The sequence below is a fragment of the Anabas testudineus genome, chromosome 6 (assembly GCF_900324465.2).
Source record: "Anabas testudineus chromosome 6, fAnaTes1.2, whole genome shotgun sequence".
Classification (NCBI taxonomy): Eukaryota; Metazoa; Chordata; class Actinopteri; order Anabantiformes; family Anabantidae; genus Anabas; species Anabas testudineus.
The window spans coordinates 16,769,222-16,791,424 of NC_046615.1; the positions used below are offsets into that span (position 1 = coordinate 16,769,222).

Here is a 22,203-nt window from a genome sequence, read left to right on the forward strand (position 1 = left end):
GTAAGAACCAGCATTACACAGCCAGCCTTAGGTGTTAAGGGTTAACAGACAGGGCAGAGTGTGTGCGTGTGTGTGTGTGTGTGTGTGTGAATACATGTGTCTGTACAGTTTTGTGGCTTCCTGTAGAGCCCTTTAAGAATTCAGGGTAAAGTATTTCCCAGAGCAATAAAGTACTAAAGCATGATCCTAATAACTCGTTATATAAAATCAAATACTCACACTCACAACACAACGCCTGGATTCTTCCCATCATGCATTTCCTCTATTTGTTAGATTACTGCTAATCCGGCCTCTCTCTCTCTCTCTCTCTCTCTCTCTCTCTCTCTCTCTCTCTCCTTTAAATCTACTTCCACCCTCTCTGTGGTAACACTAAGCACAACAATATGCAACTTTGAACTCTCCACATTTCAACAACAAGCTCACTGATAAATGTGTAACTGACCCCTGGACAAATCAACTGACCCTTCAAGCTTTTATTTAAGCCGTGGAAGTGACTCTGCTGATTTACCTTTTGATGGCCTACAGCTTACATAGCTTTGCAGAGGTTAATGCATTTTCATTACTGGTTTATCTAGTTATCATTTTTTCCACCAAATATCAGAAATTGGCAACAAATCTACATAAATTACTTGTTTTTGTTCTTGCTACCAGTTTGTTTATATAATTAACTGCATTTTCACTTTGTAAATGACTGTAAGAATGCTTAACTAATTGTTGGAGGTATATTTTCTGTCAGTAAATTAATCCACTGTAGCGCTGAAAATAATTGACACTCACATACAGAATGTAAACACAGATTTAGCTGCTTTTCAGTTAGTATGCATATTGTGATTTTAAATATTTTTTTAAAGGATGTGTAATAAAAACATTATGTGTAGATTTATCATTTGCTTTCTCATACAAAGCTACCCAGAAATGTACTGATTTTTGCTTCTAAAATGTAAACATCTGAATTTTATGGACCACATCAATGATGCCAGATTAATCCAAACTGAAAATGTTTAGTTCAGTCATAAATAACAGATGCTCGGTTTGGTCGCAAGCTGCTATACTGTGCATCTGTTTCTGTATTTCTGAATAACGTCACATTCAATTTTGCTACTGTGTGGTTTCTGTTTGCAAGACCAGGATTGGTTGTTTGCCCTTGGAGCAAGTGTTGTCATCCACCACCTAACCTTTGCACCCCCAACCCTCCTCCAGTTGTCCAATCAACCCATCCTAATCTGTTACAACAGGGGCCCATCTGGACCGTATTACAGTAATCCTTGTGATGTAATCCCAAAACAGCACTGCTTCCTCTGCAGCAAGAGACGGACAATCCTCAACTTGACCACAGACAGGATTTCCTCAGTCCTCCTAGACTTTACTTCTCCCCCTTCTCCGCTTCGTCCGACGGCTGCCACTCAACTGAGAGCCGCAGCAGCACAAAGACAGACAGCAGAGTCGCACACTGATTTCGCTGTTTGATCACTTCATCAACAACAAGTCTGTGGTCAATCACGCTGCTCATACCAGCACAAACAATACACAGTGTTGCTGGACTCTGGGAAAGGATTTGAGTGAACTGTGTGTGTGTGTGCGTTTCTATCCATTTAAATCTTTTCTGGTTGTGAAACAGTCACAGGACGTGTGAGGTGAAGTGTCTGCAAATGCTCTCGTTACACAGCGAGAGGTGATGTGTCATGTGTGGGCAGCCCTGAATGGAGTAAGCTGCTTAACTACACGTTTACAGGTTTCCTTTTTCCTTTTTTTTTTTTTTTTTTTTTGGTGCAGTTTTGCAAGCATGGTTTGTATGTGCAACTACTTGTATCTGCTGCAAACCCCCAGAGGTCCTGCAGCCAAAGCAACCAATAAACACCATCAGAGGAAGGGAAATGTGTGTTCTTTGATCATAACACCCCTCCTCCCATGATCACTCAGGAGGTACTTTTGCTCACAGGCAGGATATCAACATCAATTTACACAATAAAAAACACATGGCACCATAAAACCTATTTGTCTATTTTTGTTAATTTTCTCATTTCTGATGAACTGACATATGTCAGTTCTACACCCTAAAATCCCATTAGGAGCCATTAAGATGGATTTAAAGGCTCCAGATCAGGGTTCGTTGTAAAGAAAGTGAATTTAACACGTGGCTTTAAGACATTGTAATTCTGCATTTCAAATATATTTAAGGTTACAGTACCCGTTTAGTCATTAAAAGTAGAACAATCCACATGCCAGCACATTTTTATGACTTATATTTTGTTTTTTATACTGATCAATAAACACATCTGAAGAGGTCAAAACACTATTTAGAACTAAGGTTGTTATTTAAGCTTTGACAGAGCTCTAAGCTTATTTTCTCTTCTTCGTGCACCATGACAGCAGACGAACCTCTGGCATAAACTCCTACTCTGAACAACACACAAAGAAATGAGCAAAGAATCAAACACTGATGTCATTTTGTCAAAATGACAAAATTACTGTGAATTTTGTCGAAATGACAAAATGACTTAAGAAAAAGGAACAGTAGAAATAAGAAGTGAAGCCCCATACAGCACAGTTTATCTTTCTCCTTAGATACAGCAGCGTTACTCCACCTTTCACTGCCCCTACACTGGATTTAACATTTACTTTCACTCACTGTATTTGTGTGCACGTCGTTCTATCTGCTCCACTAAACTGAGCATGATGTGGTGAAAGCAATGACAGTTATGTCTTTAAAGTGGTTTGCAGTTGCTTTCAAATGTTTTAACTTCATTCCTTTCATATTAACATTTCATACTCTCTGTGTAAAAAAAGAAAGAAATCACACACCCTGGATTAAAAAAATGCCTGCGGTGAAATTAAATCTCTCTTAGACAACAATAAAAATAATAATAATAATCACAATGAGAAGTCTTTCCATAATGTGTTGACATTATGGAGCCACCAAAGGAATGTGTGTTTGTGTTTGTGTTTGAAAGAGAGAGTAAATGAGGGGGTTTGGTGGGTGGAGATGGTGGCAAATGTGAAACCTTTTTGAACCAGATTTCAAAAGTATGTTCAGTATGTGGAGTCACTCTGTGTATAGATGTGACTGTGAGTCTCTCATGCAGAGACTATGTGGGCAGCTGAGGACTTCTCTTCTGCGTGTTCATGACACACAAGAATACGCCTACAGTGAGTTACAGTGTGGAGCTGTAACGAACGCATCATAACATACAAGGCAACTGCAGCGGGGAAACAAACAGCCCATTGTTAAATGCTCAGATTCCTCTGCTTTTAAACAGGTTTAATCGAAATATACCTTCAGTGACAAAGTGGAGGCTGAACCACTAAGTCAGGTACAACCTCAGACGAGTAAATGTGTCACGTTTCATGTCAGCGACGAACGTCAAAGCTCGTTAATTGTAGGCAGTGACTCACATCCCACAGTGTATCTTTTGAAAAAGGCGGAAACACTATTTCTAAGCAAGGACACTGAAAGTCTGAGAACAGTACAACATGTCTCACCTCTGCAGAGATGCGTCTGTTTCCTCTATTCCTCAGGCAAACACCCGTAGGAGACTGCACCTCATCAGAGGATGTCCCAGACGCCTGGTCGCTCTCCCCGTCCGATCCCATCTTCAGGTTCTCGTGAACGATATCTGCAGCGGGGAAAGAAGCACAAACAAAAAGAGAGAAAAGGAGGACGAGGTGTTTAGTTTAGACCGTTTGTGTTTCTGGTTGAGTCAAACACATAATATACACAAAACGTTTATTAGTTTTAGTAAGTTTGACTGATTGCTTCTATTTATTTTAGTGCCACAGGATGTTAAAACAAATCCATATATCATCCAGCAATTGCTGCATGCCTAAACCTGTGGGCGGGTCCATGGTCAATATTTTTAGCCTCAATTAACAAATGGTTTATTGTGTGACTGAATGAACCACTGGAATGACCTGATGAACTGATGTCAGTGTGTGTGTCCGTGCTAATATTTTGTTCTGGGTTTTGGCTGTTTGAGCACAATTTCACACATACAGTAACATTTCACTCGGCTGATTCTGTAGAAATGTGTAAGACAAGAATGTCACGTCTAATTTTGAGGATATTTGTCTGTATATTGAGGATATACAGACATTAACTTCAGTTTCGATAAGCTGAAGGACCATCTTCAGATTCCAACAGAGACCTTCTGCACAAAACCTGTTTAGATATCGAACATAATCATGGCCTGAGTGTGTGAATGTGATGTAAGTGTTGTCTGTCTCACCAAGGCGACTGCCGTTGCGAGGCATGACCATGAGAGAGCCGAGACCTCCTCCGATGACGCTCTGAGGCCGTCGCAGTGGCGGCTTCTTAAAGGAGCCTGTGTACTGGTGCAGGAAGGAGTGGACACTGTGGGCAGACGGAGGACGACCGTTCCTCACTATGGGCTCTGCAGGAAAGAAACATTATCATCATATTACGGTCGATAGTCGATCTGCTTCAGCTCATATTCTGATACAAGTGCACAGTATGGTGCACATTTTTGGATGACCCTTGCACACATGCCTATGACCTAAGAACTGCTACCATCACTTCTCCTTCATTTCTTCCACTCTAAAGGCATCACTTACTGTCAAAACACTCCCTTTCAGCAGAGCCTTTTGTTACATCTGATCGGGTGCTGCTACAATATTTAACTTAAATAACTTAACATTTAAAGTTGTCAGTGGTATGATTTTCACTACATACTGTGTTAACATCAGTATTTTAATATGGGCACTGCCATCATCAATCAGTAACACAGGAAATAAGACTTGTAGCTGCAGTGTCATGCTTCATTTTATGTCTGTAACGCCTGCGATAGTTAACAAGATTCATGAGCTTTGAGAGGAAGATGACGATGTCATCACCTACAATACCCACCCACAGCACAATGACTCCCCGTTTCAAGCTTCCCGGTTTCAGTGCATCTTAAAATCAACTGCTAAAATATAACTGATAAATGAAATTGATTCAGAGTACTGTGGGTGTCCAGGGTCCTGTTGAGCTACAAAAACAGATTTCAAGGGTTTTGCCAGCACTGATATCTAAATATTGGAACATGTGCTTTTTTTTTTTTTTTTTTTTTACACATGCTCATGTTACATGTAACTTGTTGTTTCCTAAAAATTTTGCAAACTCAAATATAGAACTAATTTCTTACATGTCCTATGAAAAACAAAAACTATAAAAAAAAAAACATACACAGTCCACGTGTAATATCTAAATCCTTCTGCCCCCTCTGTCTTATCTCTGTGCAGCTGCTGTTGCCACTGGTCTCAGTTCTGTCTGTTACATAATAAGATCAGGACCAGAATGTTTTTCCCCCAATCGCAGGGTCCAGATCACATCTCATCTGGCTACTCCATGCTGTCTCCTCTCAAGCTGCTAAAATCCACCCATGCAAATTCGCACACACACACACACACATACACAAAACATAATTCTGTGTCCCCGCTCGCCAAGCACAGAACACTCTGGCCAAACCTGGTGTTAATCACTAAACAAAAAGCTCTTTACAAAGCCCAGTTAGTTCTCAGAGGAAGGTGGGGAAGGGGATGGGGAAGTTGGACGAGCTGACTGATTGAACGAGGGGGGATAAACTTTTCATTTGGACAAAAGACAAGAGAGCAAAACTGAGGACAGGGCTGAAAGAGGCCCGGGGCCAAGAGACGGAGAAGAGCTGAAAGATGCAAAAAAAACAAAAACGGAAAAGTGCATCAAGATGCCTGGATGGTTTCACCAAGTCGTCCAAGTCGCCGTGGCAATGTCATGGAAACTCCCGAATGTTTCCAGACCCTGAGCTTCATAGCATCAGGGTGGCTGCACACCGAGACTCCCTCCCTCACTCCCTGCAGATTTTGTGAATATGAGCAGAGATAAGCTGCTGTGGCACTCTGCTTTTATTTTGACGCCTTGAAGGCCACAACCTTCAGTGGGATCCAAATACATGACGTAACCAGCCTCGGTATCTGTGAGCGGCGAACACTGTGTGTCCACAGAAAATTAGACAAGAGTCGTGTCACACCGGCTGAGATTTGTGAAGCGGAGGGAGTTATGTGTACTTTCTGTATAGTTAATCTGAAGTTACAGTTACACAATTTCCAGGGACTGATATCATGCAGCAGTGCACGAAAGAAGCCATTACAACAAATCAAGCCAGAATCTGCACTTACAATATGCCTCTTTTCTATAGCAACACTGGTCGAGGTTCATGGGTACCGTAGTATTTAGAGACACTTACAATACTGAAGTAATGCAAAGGACACTGTGGCCGTAACATAAACCTCTAGATTTGTGTTGTTAATTATAAATTAACAAGTGAAGAATAGTTCTTGGTACAGCTCCATCCACAACACATGAATAAACTGATAAAGCTCACCGCTGTCCTTCAGACCGTTCTCCTCGATGGTAATCTGCTCAGCCAGCTCAGACAGCGACTCGTCAATGGTGTGGCTGCCTCGCAGCGTCTGAGAGAGACGTCTCTTGAACCGCTTCATCTTCTCCATGGAGCTCTCGGGAAGGGGAGGCCTGAGGACAGGAAATAACAAAACAGATACATTAGATGACAGATACAGCTTGTTTTGGTAACAGAAGAATACATCCACTATCTGTGAGCTGTAATGTTGATGCAGGCCTTGACAGTTCACTGACAAAATTTGTCTTGTAAACTATAATTCACATGACTACACCTTGTCCGCTGGCAGCCATGTTTCACAATCACACAACGGGAGTCAAAGTGAAACCAGGTATCCGAGCGGGTGAACAATGACATAGACTAATCAGCACCCAGATGTTAATTATGACTCAGTTCATTCAGGCACACAGCTTTACATTCCTCCCTCTGGGAAAATATGACAAGTCTCTGAGAGATTCTTACCACTGAGTTTATAGTACAGTACAGGCACACCGGACTGTCAAAGCAAATTCTAAACCAGGAGGATTTGCTGCTGAATGGAGCAGGACTAGTCCCGGCCACACTGAGGTCCACATCACACATTCCAGCTGCATTTGCTGTGTGCATGAGAGTGACTGATGATGAGGGGTACAGACTGTGTATGTGTGTGTGAGAGAGAAGAAAAAAGACAGTGACAGAATTTGTGAAACGAGAGACATTGAATTAAGGCAGAAAGATATTTGGGAACGTCTGGCAGCAGCCGCTCCCTGTGACCTCAGTAGAGAGATCATGACTTCACTACGACTGCAGATCAGGACATGTGTCTGTCTGCGAGGAGGATGATGAGTAAAGGCAGACATGAAAACACATGAGTGGTACAGTCCCTCAGGGCTCACTGCCTGTCAGCTATTCCCTAGTGACAGCCTTTTGTCTTCCAAATATCCCTCATAACCTGAATTGCGTAAGAAGGTGTAACAGCACATCCACAGCCAAACAGACTAAAAGTGGGAAGTTATGAATGAAGGGAATGCGTTTGGAAGTGGGGCAGGTTATGGCTGAAAACTAGGACTGCCCTGTAAACATAAATGATGTTAAGTGACCCTGACTCTAACTCAAGTTGGGAGTGGGCTTTTCCTTTTTCCTTCTGTGTCACTGTGCACAAAACAGAACAGAGCATGAATGTAGTCTTGCCTCAAAATATAGCTGCAATCAACATCTATTATCATTTTTAAAATGCACCGATATTCTAAAATGTCATCTTTGCATTTCCAGAGCCAATGTCAACTTCTCCAAAACAACATCTTGTTTTTGTCCAAACAGCACTTCACAACCCAAACATATTCAGTTTACTAGCAAAAAAGCAATAGATCTTCACATCTGATTTAACTGAGGCTGAAAGCAGGACAGACGTTAGCAGCCTACCAGGAAACGAAGCAGACTTTATGTGATATCAGAGAAAACCTGGAATAAGATGTAGACCACACAGCTGCTGACAGTACATGTCTGAAGCTACAGCAACTGGCTTGAAAAGTTTGCACAGTTTTAAAAGGCAGTGAGTCTGTCCCCATTACGTCCACACAGGGGACCACAGCAACAGCCTGTCTGAACTGGGCTTTAGGTCAAAGTAAACTGGGACAGTGCAAAGAAAAAACTGTAGATCAGGATTATAGAAAGAAAGTTACATGAAATCACAGGTTCAGATAGCAGCTAAAAACAATCTTCCTAAATTGTGTAATTGCGAGTTTTTTCCAATTCAAATTATTCAGAATATATATTTTGGATTACATGATGTCCTGTGCTGCTTTTATTCTATATTTATACACATTTCTCTTTTGTGCATATTTTTTTTAAATGCCAAAATGTTGGGAGCAAACATTTTTCTTTTTTCTATGAATGAACTCTGTTTGAATGCACCCCAGACCCTCTCGTTCCTTCTTTCCTTTTTTTTTTTTTTTTTTTTTACTGTGATTGCACAGGAAGTTCTTCTCCTCTTCTGTGCTCTTAGTCAAGCAACAATAAATCTAATTATTGTGTGACCCGAGATGAGGCCGAACATCAACTCCGCAGTCATAACGGCTTCACATCAGTCAGTTCCGCCTCATGACACATCAGCTCCAGCATGGGCAAGCAGTCTGTCATCTCCTGAACAGCTCACTGCGTTACCCACACTCCTGCTGCCTATAATGTGTGCACTAGAGAGAAAAAGCACACTCATAAGTCTTATGGAAAACTATTTATTCACATCTATTGAAGGGTGGTGTGCAGAGGACAACGCATCCATTAAAACACTGGTGATTTACCCGTCTGTGTCAGAGTTATGTGAACTGCATCTTCATGTTTTGGACTTCCTATTTCCACGATAAGTCAATCAATCGATTAGTTAATCAACAGACATGTAAAGTCTGTAAGCTTTTATAATTGATTTATCATTTATTAAGTCAAAAATTCTAAATATGTGCTTGTTTTGACTACTAGTTTCATGGGACTGTAATGGGAATATCTTAAGAAAACTCTGAGCTTTACCAACATGTCATTTTCCCTTCCCGTCACCAATAATAACCGATACCACTGTGGACAACCCGAATGCTATACTGTGCTTACAATCTTTGAGATAAGCTCAAATCAGGATTATCTGGCACCCAATTGGGATAAACTGACATGCCATTTACTGTTGGTTCTTTGCAGATAATCGCTCTTCAGTTTCCATGGTAAAATCCAGAATCCCCTCTTAATTCATTAATGTATATGACAGGATATGAGGTGTGAATGGGCCCCATCATAGCCAACCCAGATACGACCTACTACCCAGAACATTTAGGGGATAAAAATCCCTGTCTGAGAGCTTCATAGGAAGTTAAGAGCAGCAGCAGGAACGTGACAAGGGGGGGGGTCGTCTAGTGTAGACCCGTATCGGCTGGCCAGCAGTCTCACTCTGGGATCGAGTGTGGAGCTTTGGACGTGATCGCCTTACTCCGAGCCACGATCCTCTAAATAGGCTGGATCCACTGGGAAGTGGCCAGAGAAGAGGAGCAAGGAAAGAACGGGGGGAAATGTGGGGTGGAGCGCAAGGGTCCGAACGCTGCGCTGATTTCGGCCTGGTTGCCATGACAACCCCACTGCTTTTTCCATATTGAAAATGCAGCACATTTACACGGCGAGAGGCTGTATGCATGCTGATTTTCCATCTCCCTCCATTTCCCACCCTATATAGCAACCACAGCCCCCCCCCCCCTTTTATGCCCCTGCAGCTCCCATGACTATGTCTAGTTTTTAATCCCCTAAACCAAGGCACAAAAAAAGGAGGATTCACATGTTTTATGTAGTTTAAACGGTCATACATCAGCACAGAGGGTAATGTTTTAAATGTAATGTTCAGAGAACACATGGGAGAGCTGACCTTGGATGCCGACTTTGGTTATACCCCTCCCTTTTTTGTCTCTAATTGGATAAGTTTTTTTATTTTTTTTTATCCCTAAAGCCAGCCGTCTACACCACCATAACACAACTCTTGCATCACAGACAAACACTGACTTCAGCTATATGCTGAGGTGCATTTCCCACTTGTGTTTCATTAGCAGCACAGTAAACAGGAGACGGTGGGTTTGGTGCAGAGCACACGGGAGAGAGGAGGGGGTTGTTGTTTTATGAATGCTGCAGTGCTGACAACGAACATATGGTTCATATGGATTCTGTCCTTTTCCTGCTGTAGCTGTGATGAAAGAGTAACTGTGCTGACTGGGAACACAAGGCTCCTATAATGGGTTGTGGTCGAAGCTCCTGCTGTGAGGAACCGGTACCACCACGGCAGCCCTGTAATGCCAGACTGGCCACACACAGAAACAGGAAAAGAAAGGTCACAACCTCTCTGTGACCCCTCCAGAGTTCAGTAAAGCCCCTAACATCACTGGCATTAAGAAGGCATGGGGCCCAGAAAATGCCTGCTTCTCCTCCTCCGGCTGCCTCGCTCACAGAAGAAGACAGAGAACAAGCGTGACTGTTGGCGTGATTCACGAGTGAGCTCAGCCTTGCTTTTATAAAGAGCAGCCTTTTCTCATCTCGGCCAAGACAATGAGGACATGAGTGAAGGAGCTGGCTCCATTATGGGGGCCTTATATAAAGGCTGCATTGTGAACAGTAAAAAGTAGGCTTTTTCAGGAGACGCAGGAGGTAGTGGTGGCTGCGTGGTGCGGAGCTGAGCCGAGCTGTGCTGTGCTGTGCTAAGCATGACAACCAGGTAAGCATGCCTCCTCCACACACTGCAGCAGATAATGTTTCAACAGTGAGATCTGTTTTCATCATTGTTGCCTCCTTTCTCTGCTCTCTTCTGACATCCTTTTTATTTTTTTTTTTACATCGCCCTGCTTTCACATCTGTCACCTGTGTCCACGGGTCTGAGCGATGCTGACAGACAGGTCAGCGCTGATGTGTGCATGTATGTGTGGAAAAAAAAAACAACAACAACAGACACCTCAGCCAGAGCCTGTGGCCGAAGCAGGCCAGGCCAGAAGAGTGACGCACAGCCACAGATCTCACAGGCTGTAAGATTCAACGGTGGCTGATTAACACTGCTGCTATGGTTACAGCAGCTTGAGTGACAGGCCTGCTTCTCACGAGGGTTTCTCTGTGGCCCTACACCGCCTGCAGTGAGATAGATGACAGGGTTCAATGTTGCAGCTCTACAGTATATTGACTTTATAAAACTTCAGGAAGAACAGGTGCAACAAGAACAGCCTGAAATGTATGTTGGTGAATTTAGGACTTACTACTGTAAGTTATGCTCAATTATCTCTTAACCAAATCAACACATTTGATAATGATTCATTTGATTTAATGATTAAATTAACTGCACGCACACTTCAAAGTCACATTTTCTGATTGCAGTCCAGTTTTCCCCCCCAGAGGCCTGAAACAAAGACGACCTGCACTAACATTAGAAATAGTTATCACACTTTTATAAGTTCATATTAACCTCTAGAGGAAAACAACACAAACTATGTGGCACAGCAAATGCCAGATACTGTGTTTAAAGAGTGTGGCTGTTTGTTTAGCTTATTACATAATAAACGAACCAATCAGAAAAAAACACTCATCAGAATCTGGGTGGCGTACGACCTTGGATGAGCTATTTCTTGGTCCAGAACACACAATGAAACAGCAAAACGTGCTCATATCTAAAAAAACAAGAACAAAAGGGTGCTTGGCTCTGGTTTCTGGATCAACCAGTGACTTAAAACAATTAATCACCCCAAGAATAGCTGTGACAACACATTTCTCTAAGTATGAGTATAATTTGTCACATAAAAACTCAGTCACCTTCTACCACTGCTACCAATCAGGCTCAAATATTTAAACAGCGTTAAACAGCAATTCCTGAGATTTACATTTAGAAATAAAGCAAGCAACCAAAAGGAACCGTTAAAAAAAACTCAATACAAACTAATTCAGATTAACCTCTCTTCACATAAGCATATCAATCAATAGCCACAAAAATGACTTTGAAATTAAACACAACATTTAAATGAAAGTAGAGTTTATGAATGGATGAAAGGTGACAGAAAAGCCTTGTGGACCCAGCTGGGCTCAGAGCAGAGTTAGATTTTTATCTGACAGGCAGCTATTTATTTATTTTTCCCACCAATCCTCTCCAATCCTTTTTCCTAGGAAAACATCCAAGTTTTGTGGAGTGACAATGATTTCTTATTCAATTTAAATTTTACAGATTGGATGTGTGGATCTGTTGATAGTCTTCACTGATTTTAAATGAGAGGCAGCGTGATTCTCGCAGACTCTTGTCTGGCTCATTACGGAGATAATCACCCAGGCACGGACTCATCTGATCAGAGTCAAGTCACCTGCCGTCCGTGTGTGAGCAGAGAATTAGCATCAGAGAGCGACGTCCACTCCTCCCCCCCCGGACCCACCCCTGCACGTCTATCTGTGTTCATCCTCACACCAGCAGCCCCAGCAGGTCCTCGCAGCCTTTCATTACTGGTAAAGGGAACAACAGCCCAGGCTGTTATCTAACAGAGGGCAGGCGGCAGGACGGGGTTATCAGAATATCAGTTTACATATCAAACTGCAAACACAACAAACGGCTTTCACTTGCATTTGTAGTGCTGACAAGGCTCAGCTGTGTGTGAAACCCTGCAGAAAGTTAAAGTGGTATCTTTTACAACTGAGTTTTTTTACTCTTCTTGTTGAAGCTGCTCATAAACAATTAAACATTTAGTATCATATAGTGCAGATCAATACTTCATCTCCATTACTACGGATATTTATCTGTAACGTTATCAATATTCTGCTTTAATTGAATGGGAAGTGTACCTGTGCTCAATATGTTCACTACCCATTACCTTCCTTTTAACTGTCGTTCAGTGGGAGGGAGACAGAATTAAAGGTCGACTCGTGGCGTGGTTGCTGTTTGTGCAGCTCAAATGTGACAATTATGTAATTAATTTACCATCTCACACACTGTTGTTACAGGAAAAACAACTTCCGGACAGAGAGTCCTGTGATAAGATCAGCGAGTCACAAACACAGGCAAACAGGTAGATCGTGTGCTCCAAACAGGCGATACACCGAGTGTAACACAGCATTTGAAATACAGTGAGAGGCATATATGCAGAGAGTTGTTAGCGTTGACAACCAAAGTCAGTTAAAGTTAATGTTATTGCTTAAACTCTAGCTGTTAAAGTAACTATGAAGTTAATAACCGAGTTTTCTCACCTGGATCAACTGGTTATATTAATGTGGCCAATGGAGTAAGTCCACTACATGCTGACAGAGAAGCTCAGAGTCTATCGATACTTAAGTTCTGACCAATCAGGCTCCAATTTAAAACCCAATAGCCAAACGTTTAGTCAATTAATTGATGGGTCTTAAACAAATCCGCTGATAAAAAATGAATCAATGAATCATTACCTAGTTCCTGTTTCTCAACTGTAAGGACCTGCTGGTTTTTGTCAAATCATTGATCAGCAATCTGAAAACAAATAACTGGGAAATGTGATAATACTTCAAACAATAATCCAGATAAATACCCGTTCCCATTACATCTTCCAAACAAACAAAGTTATGAAACAGGAAAAGGAAGTCATTGTTTCATTGGAGAAGCCAGAACTAGGAAATTAGATAAGTTTCGCTTGATAAATGACAATTATTTGATCATCTATATTGTAACAGATAGTTTTTCTGTCACCTAATCTTTATTTAAACTTTTCTCTGCGTTTCCCATTTTAACTGCATTTGAGCAAAAGAAAAACATTGTGGAAAGCTTTAAACTAAGTGAGAAATTGATAACGTCATTAAGAAGGAACCCAACGTTTATTTTTAGCTGTTTTTAAAGTGGTCTACTTTCTCCATCCTTGCTTAGAAATAAACTACTAAGCCGAAGTTGAGTGAGCCTGGGGGTTAAATAAGAAACAATGACATGGGTTTAGCATGTTTCCTTTATTAAACCACTGAGAACTTCATTATAAACACTTCAATGCACCTCAAATATGCAAAGCTACTCTGGCTGTAACAACACTGACCTGGATGAAGATATGTGTCTGCTTCCAAATAAAGACAGTGTTCGGACAGCTCCTGCCAAGAGCAATGGGAAAAGGGCAATATTTGTCCCTCACCTGTTTCAGACATTAATACTACAGATGACAGCCCAGATATGTGGTCTAAGTTATTACTGCATAACTCAATCAAACAGGTTTTAGGCCAGCTGGCGCGAGGCTGGAGAGGTGGTCTTTAGTAGCACCGACACTTCCAGATTCAGGCAGAGAGAGAACCAGGGAGTGGAGACGGCAAAACATGCGAGCAACAGTCTTGTGGAGCAACTGCATGCGAGGGGACTGATCTGCATGCCGGGGCCGGAGTTCTTGTGGTAATGCAGCAGAGAAAAGAGGAAGAGTTTGTATTCATGGCTATCTATAGACAGGAGTGGTGCCTGTGACATAGCAGCTGCTCCCCAGAGAGCAGTGACACATTAACCTTCAACCAGCTGTCTTGGGCTGGCACTTACATATGTGCCCTCTCTCTCTCTCTCAAACACACACACACAAACCCAGAGAAAACATACACACTTGTATCCGCGAGAGACGAATTAAAACTGCATAAAAAGTCTATGAAGTTTGGTTTGAAACCGCTCTGTGTGTCACTGCATGTGTAAAAGTGGCAAAACCACTTCACCGCTTATGTGTGTGCTCACAAACAGCCAGAAACAGACCGGACCATCATCTGATCTGCACCGGGACTCGAGGGATCAGCGCCGCGTGGCTACAGCTGTTTCACAGCGGGTCAGGTTACCCTGCCACCACCATTCCCTAGGCCTTCACCAAGGGAACGACTCCACGTCAAAGCAACAGACACAGGGACACTGTCACCCCCCCACCCACCCCCCAGCAGCTCCCTGCCCTCCTGCAGGTACCAGGAGATACCAAGCATTTGAGCACAAACTTCTCACACCTGAATGAGACGCGTCTTGCAACGAAGCGCAGCATTTTGTCACTGTCAAAGTGAAACCTGCTCACAGGAAATAAGAGAAAGTGCCAAAGCAGCGCTTTGTGATTTAGTAGTGAAAAAACTGTTTTCACAACACAAACTGTAAAAAGACTCAGTTATTATATGAGCACAAGTGTAAAAAAAATACCCTAAAGACTATAGACTAATATATATCAATATAAAGTGGGACAATCCCATATCTAATACTAACAATAATGAAGCAACACCTTCTCCAAAAACTTTTTCTCCAGTCTTTACTGAAATAAATTTAATGCATTAGAATATGTAGATAATGGGATAACATCTTCATAATGATGTCAACCATATGTTTTTCTAATAGGTGCCATAAGTCAGTTGTCCCGAGAACAATAAACGTGGCAACAAGTGAGTAACCACATTAAAATGAACTTCCTCATCAGTTTGCCATGTGAATACTTCCTGTCTCTGATTGCCCCCCCTCCAGAACAATGATGCCTTTCCTTCACACATCCTGCAAACTTCACACTCATCTCTCATCCACCCACACAATCACTCGCTCCCCATAAGACGTAAGCGCAGGAATTCATGGAAAGTTGCCTGCTGAGGTGAGGTGACATTCCTAGAAACTGCTGTTTGGGTCTTTCTCGGGCTGTTTCTCATGCAGGCTCCTGTCCTGGCCTTCAGACACCAGCTGCTCTTAAAGCTCTTAATGCTGACTGTGTGTGTGAGAGGTCGGAGACTGGTACAGTTTGCGCGGCGCATGAAGTAGTCGAGGGGGGGAAAAAAATATTTGGACCAGAGAGACGGGACATGTCTCGAATGTGGGTCAGTGAATGTTTTGGTAGCAGCTCTGCAAGACGATACACGCAGAGCAGCCGGCCAGCCCTTCCTTCCCACAAGCCGACCTCACACGGTGCAGTGGCAGCCGACCAGCCGAGTGTTTGCGTTGCTTTACCAACAAATGTTTGACTCCCGAGGGCTGAAGAGATAAATCCCCACTCCTGTCCCCACTGTGAGCGGACAGCCCCACGCCTGCTGCACGCTGCTCACCTCGCCCCGGGCTCGCTCGCCGGTCTCCGGGACGAGTCGAGGCGCTCGCACGACGCGTCCGCGCCGCGCGCCGCGAAGTAAACACAGCTGCATTGTTGAGCCCGTGTGGTGCGAACGCACGGAGGGGAAGTGTTTCATGTGTCTGCGCGGTTTAACAGCTGCTTCCCTGTGGTCATTTTACAGGAACTACATAAGAAAACGTGAGGACTCTCACCAGAAACGATGAGCGTTGCTCCGACCGGAGTCCCCGACCTCGGAGCTTCTTCTCAGACCGGATGCCGTCTTTCCCTCTGTGCGTCAAAGAAACACCGACTGCGTCTCCTTCTTCTTTGTGGTTTCGGTGTGGTGGTAGCTACTTTCTGGTCTCCAGTGTCGCTTATATCCGCGGGATCGTAGCTTCCAGCAGCATGGTTGATATTCAGCCCTTAAAGTTTCACTCCCGGTGGAAAGAAGGAAGCGCTACTGTTGGTTCGGCTCTGAGAGAGACCATGGCAGTGTGACGGACGATGGTGATTGCTTCATCGGAGTGTGTCCTCTGCCTGCTGACGCTGCCTGCTGCCACCACACAGCCGTGTCATCTAAATGTCAGCGGGGGAACAGCGCCACCCAACTGTCGGTGCTCGACATAGCATCGAGGCGGCTACTGCAGCCCCACAGCAGCCCCTACCGGAGGAAACGCTGCAGCCCTGCACGTCTCCATGCAAACATCTCACAAGAAACCTCAGTCATTCATGACACAATAGTTAACAGTGGGCGTCCAAAGCCTGAAACCATGCACATGGGAAATATGTGATTGCCTATATTCATGCAATCATTGAAATAATCAGACAGTTTGAGTCGTAGCGAGGTATAATATTAAACAAATGGTAAAATGTACACTGTCAAATCTTTAGTTTAGTTTAGTTTTATTTAGTTGAACTGTAAATAAACACGTGATAGTAGGAAACATGATACCAGATAAGTTTGTTGTTGAGCATCTCCTGGCTAGACTGAAGGTTTCTAGGGGGTTGGTGCATGGTAATCTATGGTAATCAGTTTTATCCACAGGGTGATCAGGCCGACCAAGAGCGACCACAGTCGAGATCCAAACATCAAGGGAGAGACAGAATAAAGAAACCGGAGTCCGATCAGCACAAGTACTGTTAAAAGAGGACTGTGGTGGACTCAGAGGACAAGTAGTGGTTTCTAAAGGTCCTGATAAGTGGTGAGACTACTGCAGCTTTCTTTTGACAGTACTTTCCACCTGATGGTTTTGACCTGATCAGGCTGACCTGATCCTCTGACAATCCAATTAAATCCACCTTAGTGGAACACCTGCTTCAGTGGAAAGGATCAAACTCAAGGAGATCTGACCTTTTGTGTAAAAGAATTAACGTGGTCACAGTCACGTGTTTGATCCAGTTTGATTTCTGACTTGGAAAAGTGCAGAATCGTCAATTCTTCACGTCGAGACCACGCGTGTTTGTAAATCCACAATGTTTCTGATTATTTTCGTTGATAAGAAAATATCACAGACTTTCAATGTGGCCTCAGACCCACTAGTGGGCTTCTGTCCACTTGCACAATGTCACCGTGTGTGGAGCTTTTTACCGTGACAGACTTTAATGCTACACATAGATATCAGATGTACACACATCATTAACAACTGGGAGGTCATCTCAAGCAGCCAAAGGAGCAAGAAACTATGCAAAAAGTATTTACTTCTTTGCCCTGACATCTCACAAAATGATATTAAGAACTGACAGAACCTGGTAGTTAACGAACACAAACAAACCAAACAAAACATGAAACCACCAAACTGGATAAACTTTCCTCATCCTACATGTTGTCCTCATTTATTTTAGCAAAAATATTCACATTTTCACATATTCTCAAATTCTCCCTTCGACATCTTTTCACTGCTCCGAGCAACAATCCTCGCTCCCTGGGTTGCTCCATAAAACAATTCAAACATTCACTCTTTTCTGGGGCAGAGCCACAATTCAGGTGGGGAAAAAAACTCAAGTGCAAACAGAAGTCTGCATACTTTCCGGTACGACTTAATGCAGAAGCAGAGAGAGAGCGGCCTTGTTGAAGGGGCCCATTTGGCAGAAAACCCTACCGGTTTGGGCTGTGGTTGTTTTCTGTCACTTTCCTTACAGTAAAGTCAGTGTTTTCATTTTCTGTCGTCCATTTTTTCTCTGCTAACAATGAGAAAGTGCTGCATGATGTCTACGATAAATGTCGTGTCCATATGAGCTGTCACTTCAGCATACTCTCACTAGAGTGCACTGACTGAAATAATATGTGGCTAAAAGAGCCCAGTAACTTTATCCAGTCAGAACTGAATGCTCCGCACCTTTCTCTCCCCTCCCTGCTGCTTGTTGGATTCAGCCTCTTATCAGATTGGCTCAGTCACTCCCTTCCTCTTCTGACAAGAAGTCAATAATATTCCTCCAGGCTTCCATCCCACCTCTCACATATGTCTTACTCACCTCTCTGCCTCTGGGTCTCCTTCATAGCTCCTATCTCAGAAATCCAGACTTGGACCTAGAGCTTAAGATGTCTTGGGCATATGCAACTCTCCTGGCTCTTCTAACTGTGCTCCTTGCACTTTCATGTGAGTTTGAATCTGGGGAAGTTTCATTTATACAATCTAATTTTGTATATTTTGGGATTTTTGTATAAGCAGTATCTTGTTCAGACATAATAATTATAGTTGTTTGTTGTCTTTGCATTTCATTTCATTAAGCTTTGGAGGCTAGATTCTCGTTGTTAAATAGAGAGTTCATGATGTTTTGTGCTCTGACTCAGTGTCCACAGAGGCCGACTCTGCAGCGGTGCCCAGCAGCACAGGCAGCGCCAAAGATCCACAAGGTGAGGAGCTGCATCAGCTGCACCTCTGCTGCCCTTCCTCTCTCTTTATCCCTTAATGATGTCCTGCTTGCACTGCAGGTCCACTGAAGAAGATTTTCATGAAGGAGGCTGATGCTGCAAACTTCTTCAGAAGACGTAGCAGACGGGGTGTGAAGTCCCAGGATGAGATTAACAGTGAGTTCAAGCTGGGTTTGTTTGCGGCAGTGTGGAAGGATGCATGACGGTCTGTGTGGTACTGGTTGACATGTGTACTGCATTGTGTAAGTCACATTTTGGCAGCAGATGCAGTCTCACACAAAGTTCCTCACTGTTGTGCAAAAATCCAAACCATTATGCTGCATCCAACGGCAATAACATCAATAATGATCACATAGAAACCCACGTATTATAAAAAAACATGAAATATCTGAAATATAATAAGAAATCAAAAGATTGTGTGTACTCTTTATCACTTGTACCAATATGTGGGATTCAGTTTCCCTAAAGTCAGTAAAACTTTATGATGTGCCCCTTCATCATTAACTATCAAAGTAAGAAACAAAATCGGTGACACATGACTTTAAAAACTAACAGTATGAGTCTTTTTGGCTCCTTTTGGAGCCACAGCTTTGATCATATGAACAAGATAAAACAATACTGGTGTTGTCTCACCAGGGTGTTGCAGCTGGATTCTGCATGAACCACACATAAAAGCTGTGTTTAGTATTTTACTGGAAAATGGGGACATGTTTTAAGCTTGAAAGTGGATATTTCTGCAGCCTTAATGAGCAGTGAGTCGATATCCAGCAGCTGGCCTGACCAGGGACCTCCTGAAGCCTTTGAGGTCAGGCAGCAGCTCTGCTTTCTCTGCTACAGGAGCTACAGGGCAGCATGGGGCTGAAAAACACATCAGCACAGATCTGTCCTTATTCTGCTAACAAATGCTGTGAAAGTTCACATACTCTGTCATGTTTGGCTTTCTTGAGTGATTTAACAGCACTGCTCTGTACAGTCCTGCCAACAGGAAGGTGAGAGCACACACTGAGACTGTGCCTCTGAATTAGAGTTGTGTAACGCGCTGTGGGTCTGTGTCACAACAACAAGACATTTCGTGCAGTAAAAGGAGGCATAAAATGAACACAAAGCAGAGAACACAGTGAAAAGACTGAGATGGACGAGTGAGTGGGTGAGCGGCTGGGAGTTGAATGTGGAATGTGCCGACACACAGCCAGAATAGGTCAGAGAAAAAACAAGTTAAAATGTGAGACAAATAAATTGTGCTCACTTTGAAGAGCCTCTCCTGCTGCATAATGACATTAAAGCCCAACATGTTTCAAAGGGAAATATGCGATCTGTGTATTCGCTGTTTCGATGGGTGGATAAGGTGATGTGCAATTTCAAGGCAAAGCTTTCCCGTCCAAACAGAGACATCAGTCTACAAACAAATGCTTCAGAGACAGAAGAGGCGGGTCAGCCGTGGCGTGCTAGGTGAAGAAGACGATGGGTGATTAACCTTGTTGCTCAAAGTTTAAATGGGATAACAAACAAATCGTAGTGGGTACTTGCCCTAAATACTCTATTAAGTCAATTAAATGTCTTTTCATGTGCAAGTCACAAATACTGTTCAGCAAAGCTTCTGTGAATCTTATAAACATTAAATTAATTTACAACCAAGTGACAGGAATTCCTGTAGCATGCACAGACCTGTGCAGGGAATCCTGATAAGAGGTCAAAAGTCACGACCTTTGGAAAGTTTAGTATGACTTATGTTACTAGAGAAAGTATTTGACTTTTACTGACTCTAATCTGCCCATACATGCCAGACAACAGACAACTACTTTAATGTCTTCTAGTTGTGTCCAGATGTTAAAATAGGCCAGTCAGAGGTCACATACAGACTGTTGGACTCACTTCTCTGTATCTATCTAGTTGTCCTGAGTATAAATTCCAAATTAAACTGAACTTTAGATTCAATATTATCAAGGTACAAGTTCACAAATGTGTTCGAGTACACTGGACACGCTGGAGAAATACCCACTTGATTAGCCTCATTCATTGAACTTTAAAATTCACTGCAACGAGAGCTGTGGACTTGGTCCTCCATCTGTTGTGCTGTAATTGCATCAGGAGAGGACCTTTTCACAGTCAACATGGAGAGGAGGAAGAATTATGTAATCACGTCTTTCAATTTTGTTTTCTAAGTACCTGCTTGATCAAGTAAAAAGATAAATCTGTGACTCAGTAATATCTGTCCATCACCTGGGAGCCCGGGTTTTGTGTCTTTGTGTGTCGGCCTTGGAAACGATCAATTTCTGTCAATCACAGCTTCACTACAAACAGTGGATTATGTTTATCAAGCATCTTTTATTAAGATGTAGTGATTCAGTTCTGTGGAAGTGTTGAGGTTCAAAGTTGCTGTGACGATGCTGTGTGTTTTTTACTTGTATGACAAAACATTTCTGAATATATTCATTATATATGCATCATCATTTTATAGTCAGTTGATTCATGATCCTCCTCCACTGTACTTGCAGTTGAGCAGAGGCAGGCTTTGGCTGCAGATGAACGAAGGAGAGAGTTTCACGAGGAGAAGAGGAATGAGTTTGAGAGCTACGCTGAGGAGGAGCATGATGGTTTGTAAACTCGGCGTATCTGAAGGCAGCTGAGGGGGATGAAATCATTCACTGTGCAAACTCAGTCATCCACTTAAATTCCTCTTATGTTCCAGAACAAAATGAGAGGACCAGAGAGAGCACCGAGCAGTGGAGGGAGTTCCACTATGACGGGATGCATCCTCCCCACGAGTACAACCGTCACTCCATCTGAGAGCGAGAGCTGTGAGACGAGGAACGACCCTGGAAGACGACAGAATGAGATTTTCAGTCATTACTTGTTTGATTTTTTAAACAATGTTGTTGAAATTTATTTTAATTCCTTATTGTTTGGACAAACTCACTGTGTAAAATGTATGTCTTTTATTCTAAACATCTTAAATTCCAGTATATAGATGTAGATGAGTTGTGTAATGGTAACTGTTCTTTATAATTCTTCTCTTTAATAAGAACTGAGCTTTTAATGGGGTGAAAAAAACACCATCCTTACAGTAAACAAGGAAAGCTTTTTATATTACAGGTAATGCATGATCATATTGATGCTGATAACATTTGTTTAAGCCTGCTACTGATGAATTTTATATTAACCTTTTTATGTCCAGATAAATTAGTCTGTGAAATGTCAGACACATGAAAATGTACGCAACTTATGTTTCATGGAGTCCATAAAGCTCTTGTTAGACATCTGAACAAACTACTACTGTTGTAAAAAAAAAAAAAAATCTACATTTATTATAATATATAAGATTATTGAGAATAATGCTGGTATAGTGCATAAGAAAACCATTGGTTTTACTTTAGAATATGATGACTTCATATGGTTCAATGGATAGCTACAAAAAAATCATTGCACATCATCA

At 42.5% G+C, this 22,203-nt stretch overlaps 2 protein-coding genes across 3 annotated transcripts in view; one reads left to right on the plus strand and one right to left on the minus strand.

The window, feature by feature from the left end:
• LOC113165499 (cyclin-dependent kinase 17-like) overlaps positions 1–16,494 on the minus strand; it is a 26,168-nt gene extending 9,674 nt beyond the window's left edge. The window contains exons 1-4 of the mRNA XM_026365057.1: positions 16,111–16,494; positions 6,360–6,508; positions 4,224–4,388; positions 3,481–3,614 (exon numbers count right to left, since the gene is read on the minus strand). Of these exons, the coding sequence (XP_026220842.1) occupies positions 3,481–3,614; positions 4,224–4,388; positions 6,360–6,486 (426 nt within the window). The 5' untranslated portion in view covers positions 6,487–6,508; positions 16,111–16,494. The remainder of the gene's footprint in view (positions 1–3,480; positions 3,615–4,223; positions 4,389–6,359; positions 6,509–16,110) is intronic.
• Positions 15,234–21,725, plus strand: ucmab (upper zone of growth plate and cartilage matrix associated b). 2 transcript variants are annotated; one of them, XM_026365059.1, is made up of 6 exons: positions 15,234–15,451; positions 18,398–18,495; positions 18,690–18,752; positions 18,831–18,926; positions 21,266–21,364; positions 21,460–21,725. In XM_026365059.1, the coding sequence occupies exons 1-6, from the start codon at positions 15,432–15,434 to the stop codon at positions 21,555–21,557; spliced, it is 474 nt and encodes a 157-aa protein (XP_026220844.1). In that variant the 5' UTR covers positions 15,234–15,431; the 3' UTR covers positions 21,558–21,725. The 2 variants fall into 2 exon arrangements, with proteins under 2 accessions (XP_026220844.1, XP_026220845.1); XM_026365060.1 differs by lacking the exon at positions 15,234–15,451 and adding an exon at positions 17,058–17,360.
• Positions 21,726–22,203: the final 478 nt, after the last annotated feature.

Bases quoted from the DNA above. Each gene is read 5' to 3' on its own strand.
- ucmab (XM_026365059.1), top strand. From the start codon at position 15,432: ATGGAAAGTTGCCTGCTGAG. The intron at 18,753-18,830 runs GTGAGGAGCTGC...CTTGCACTGCAG, and splicing joins CAGCGCCAAAGATCCACAAG to GTCCACTGAAGAAGATTTTC. The intron at 21,365-21,459 runs GTTTGTAAACTC...CTTATGTTCCAG, and splicing joins CGCTGAGGAGGAGCATGATG to AACAAAATGAGAGGACCAGA.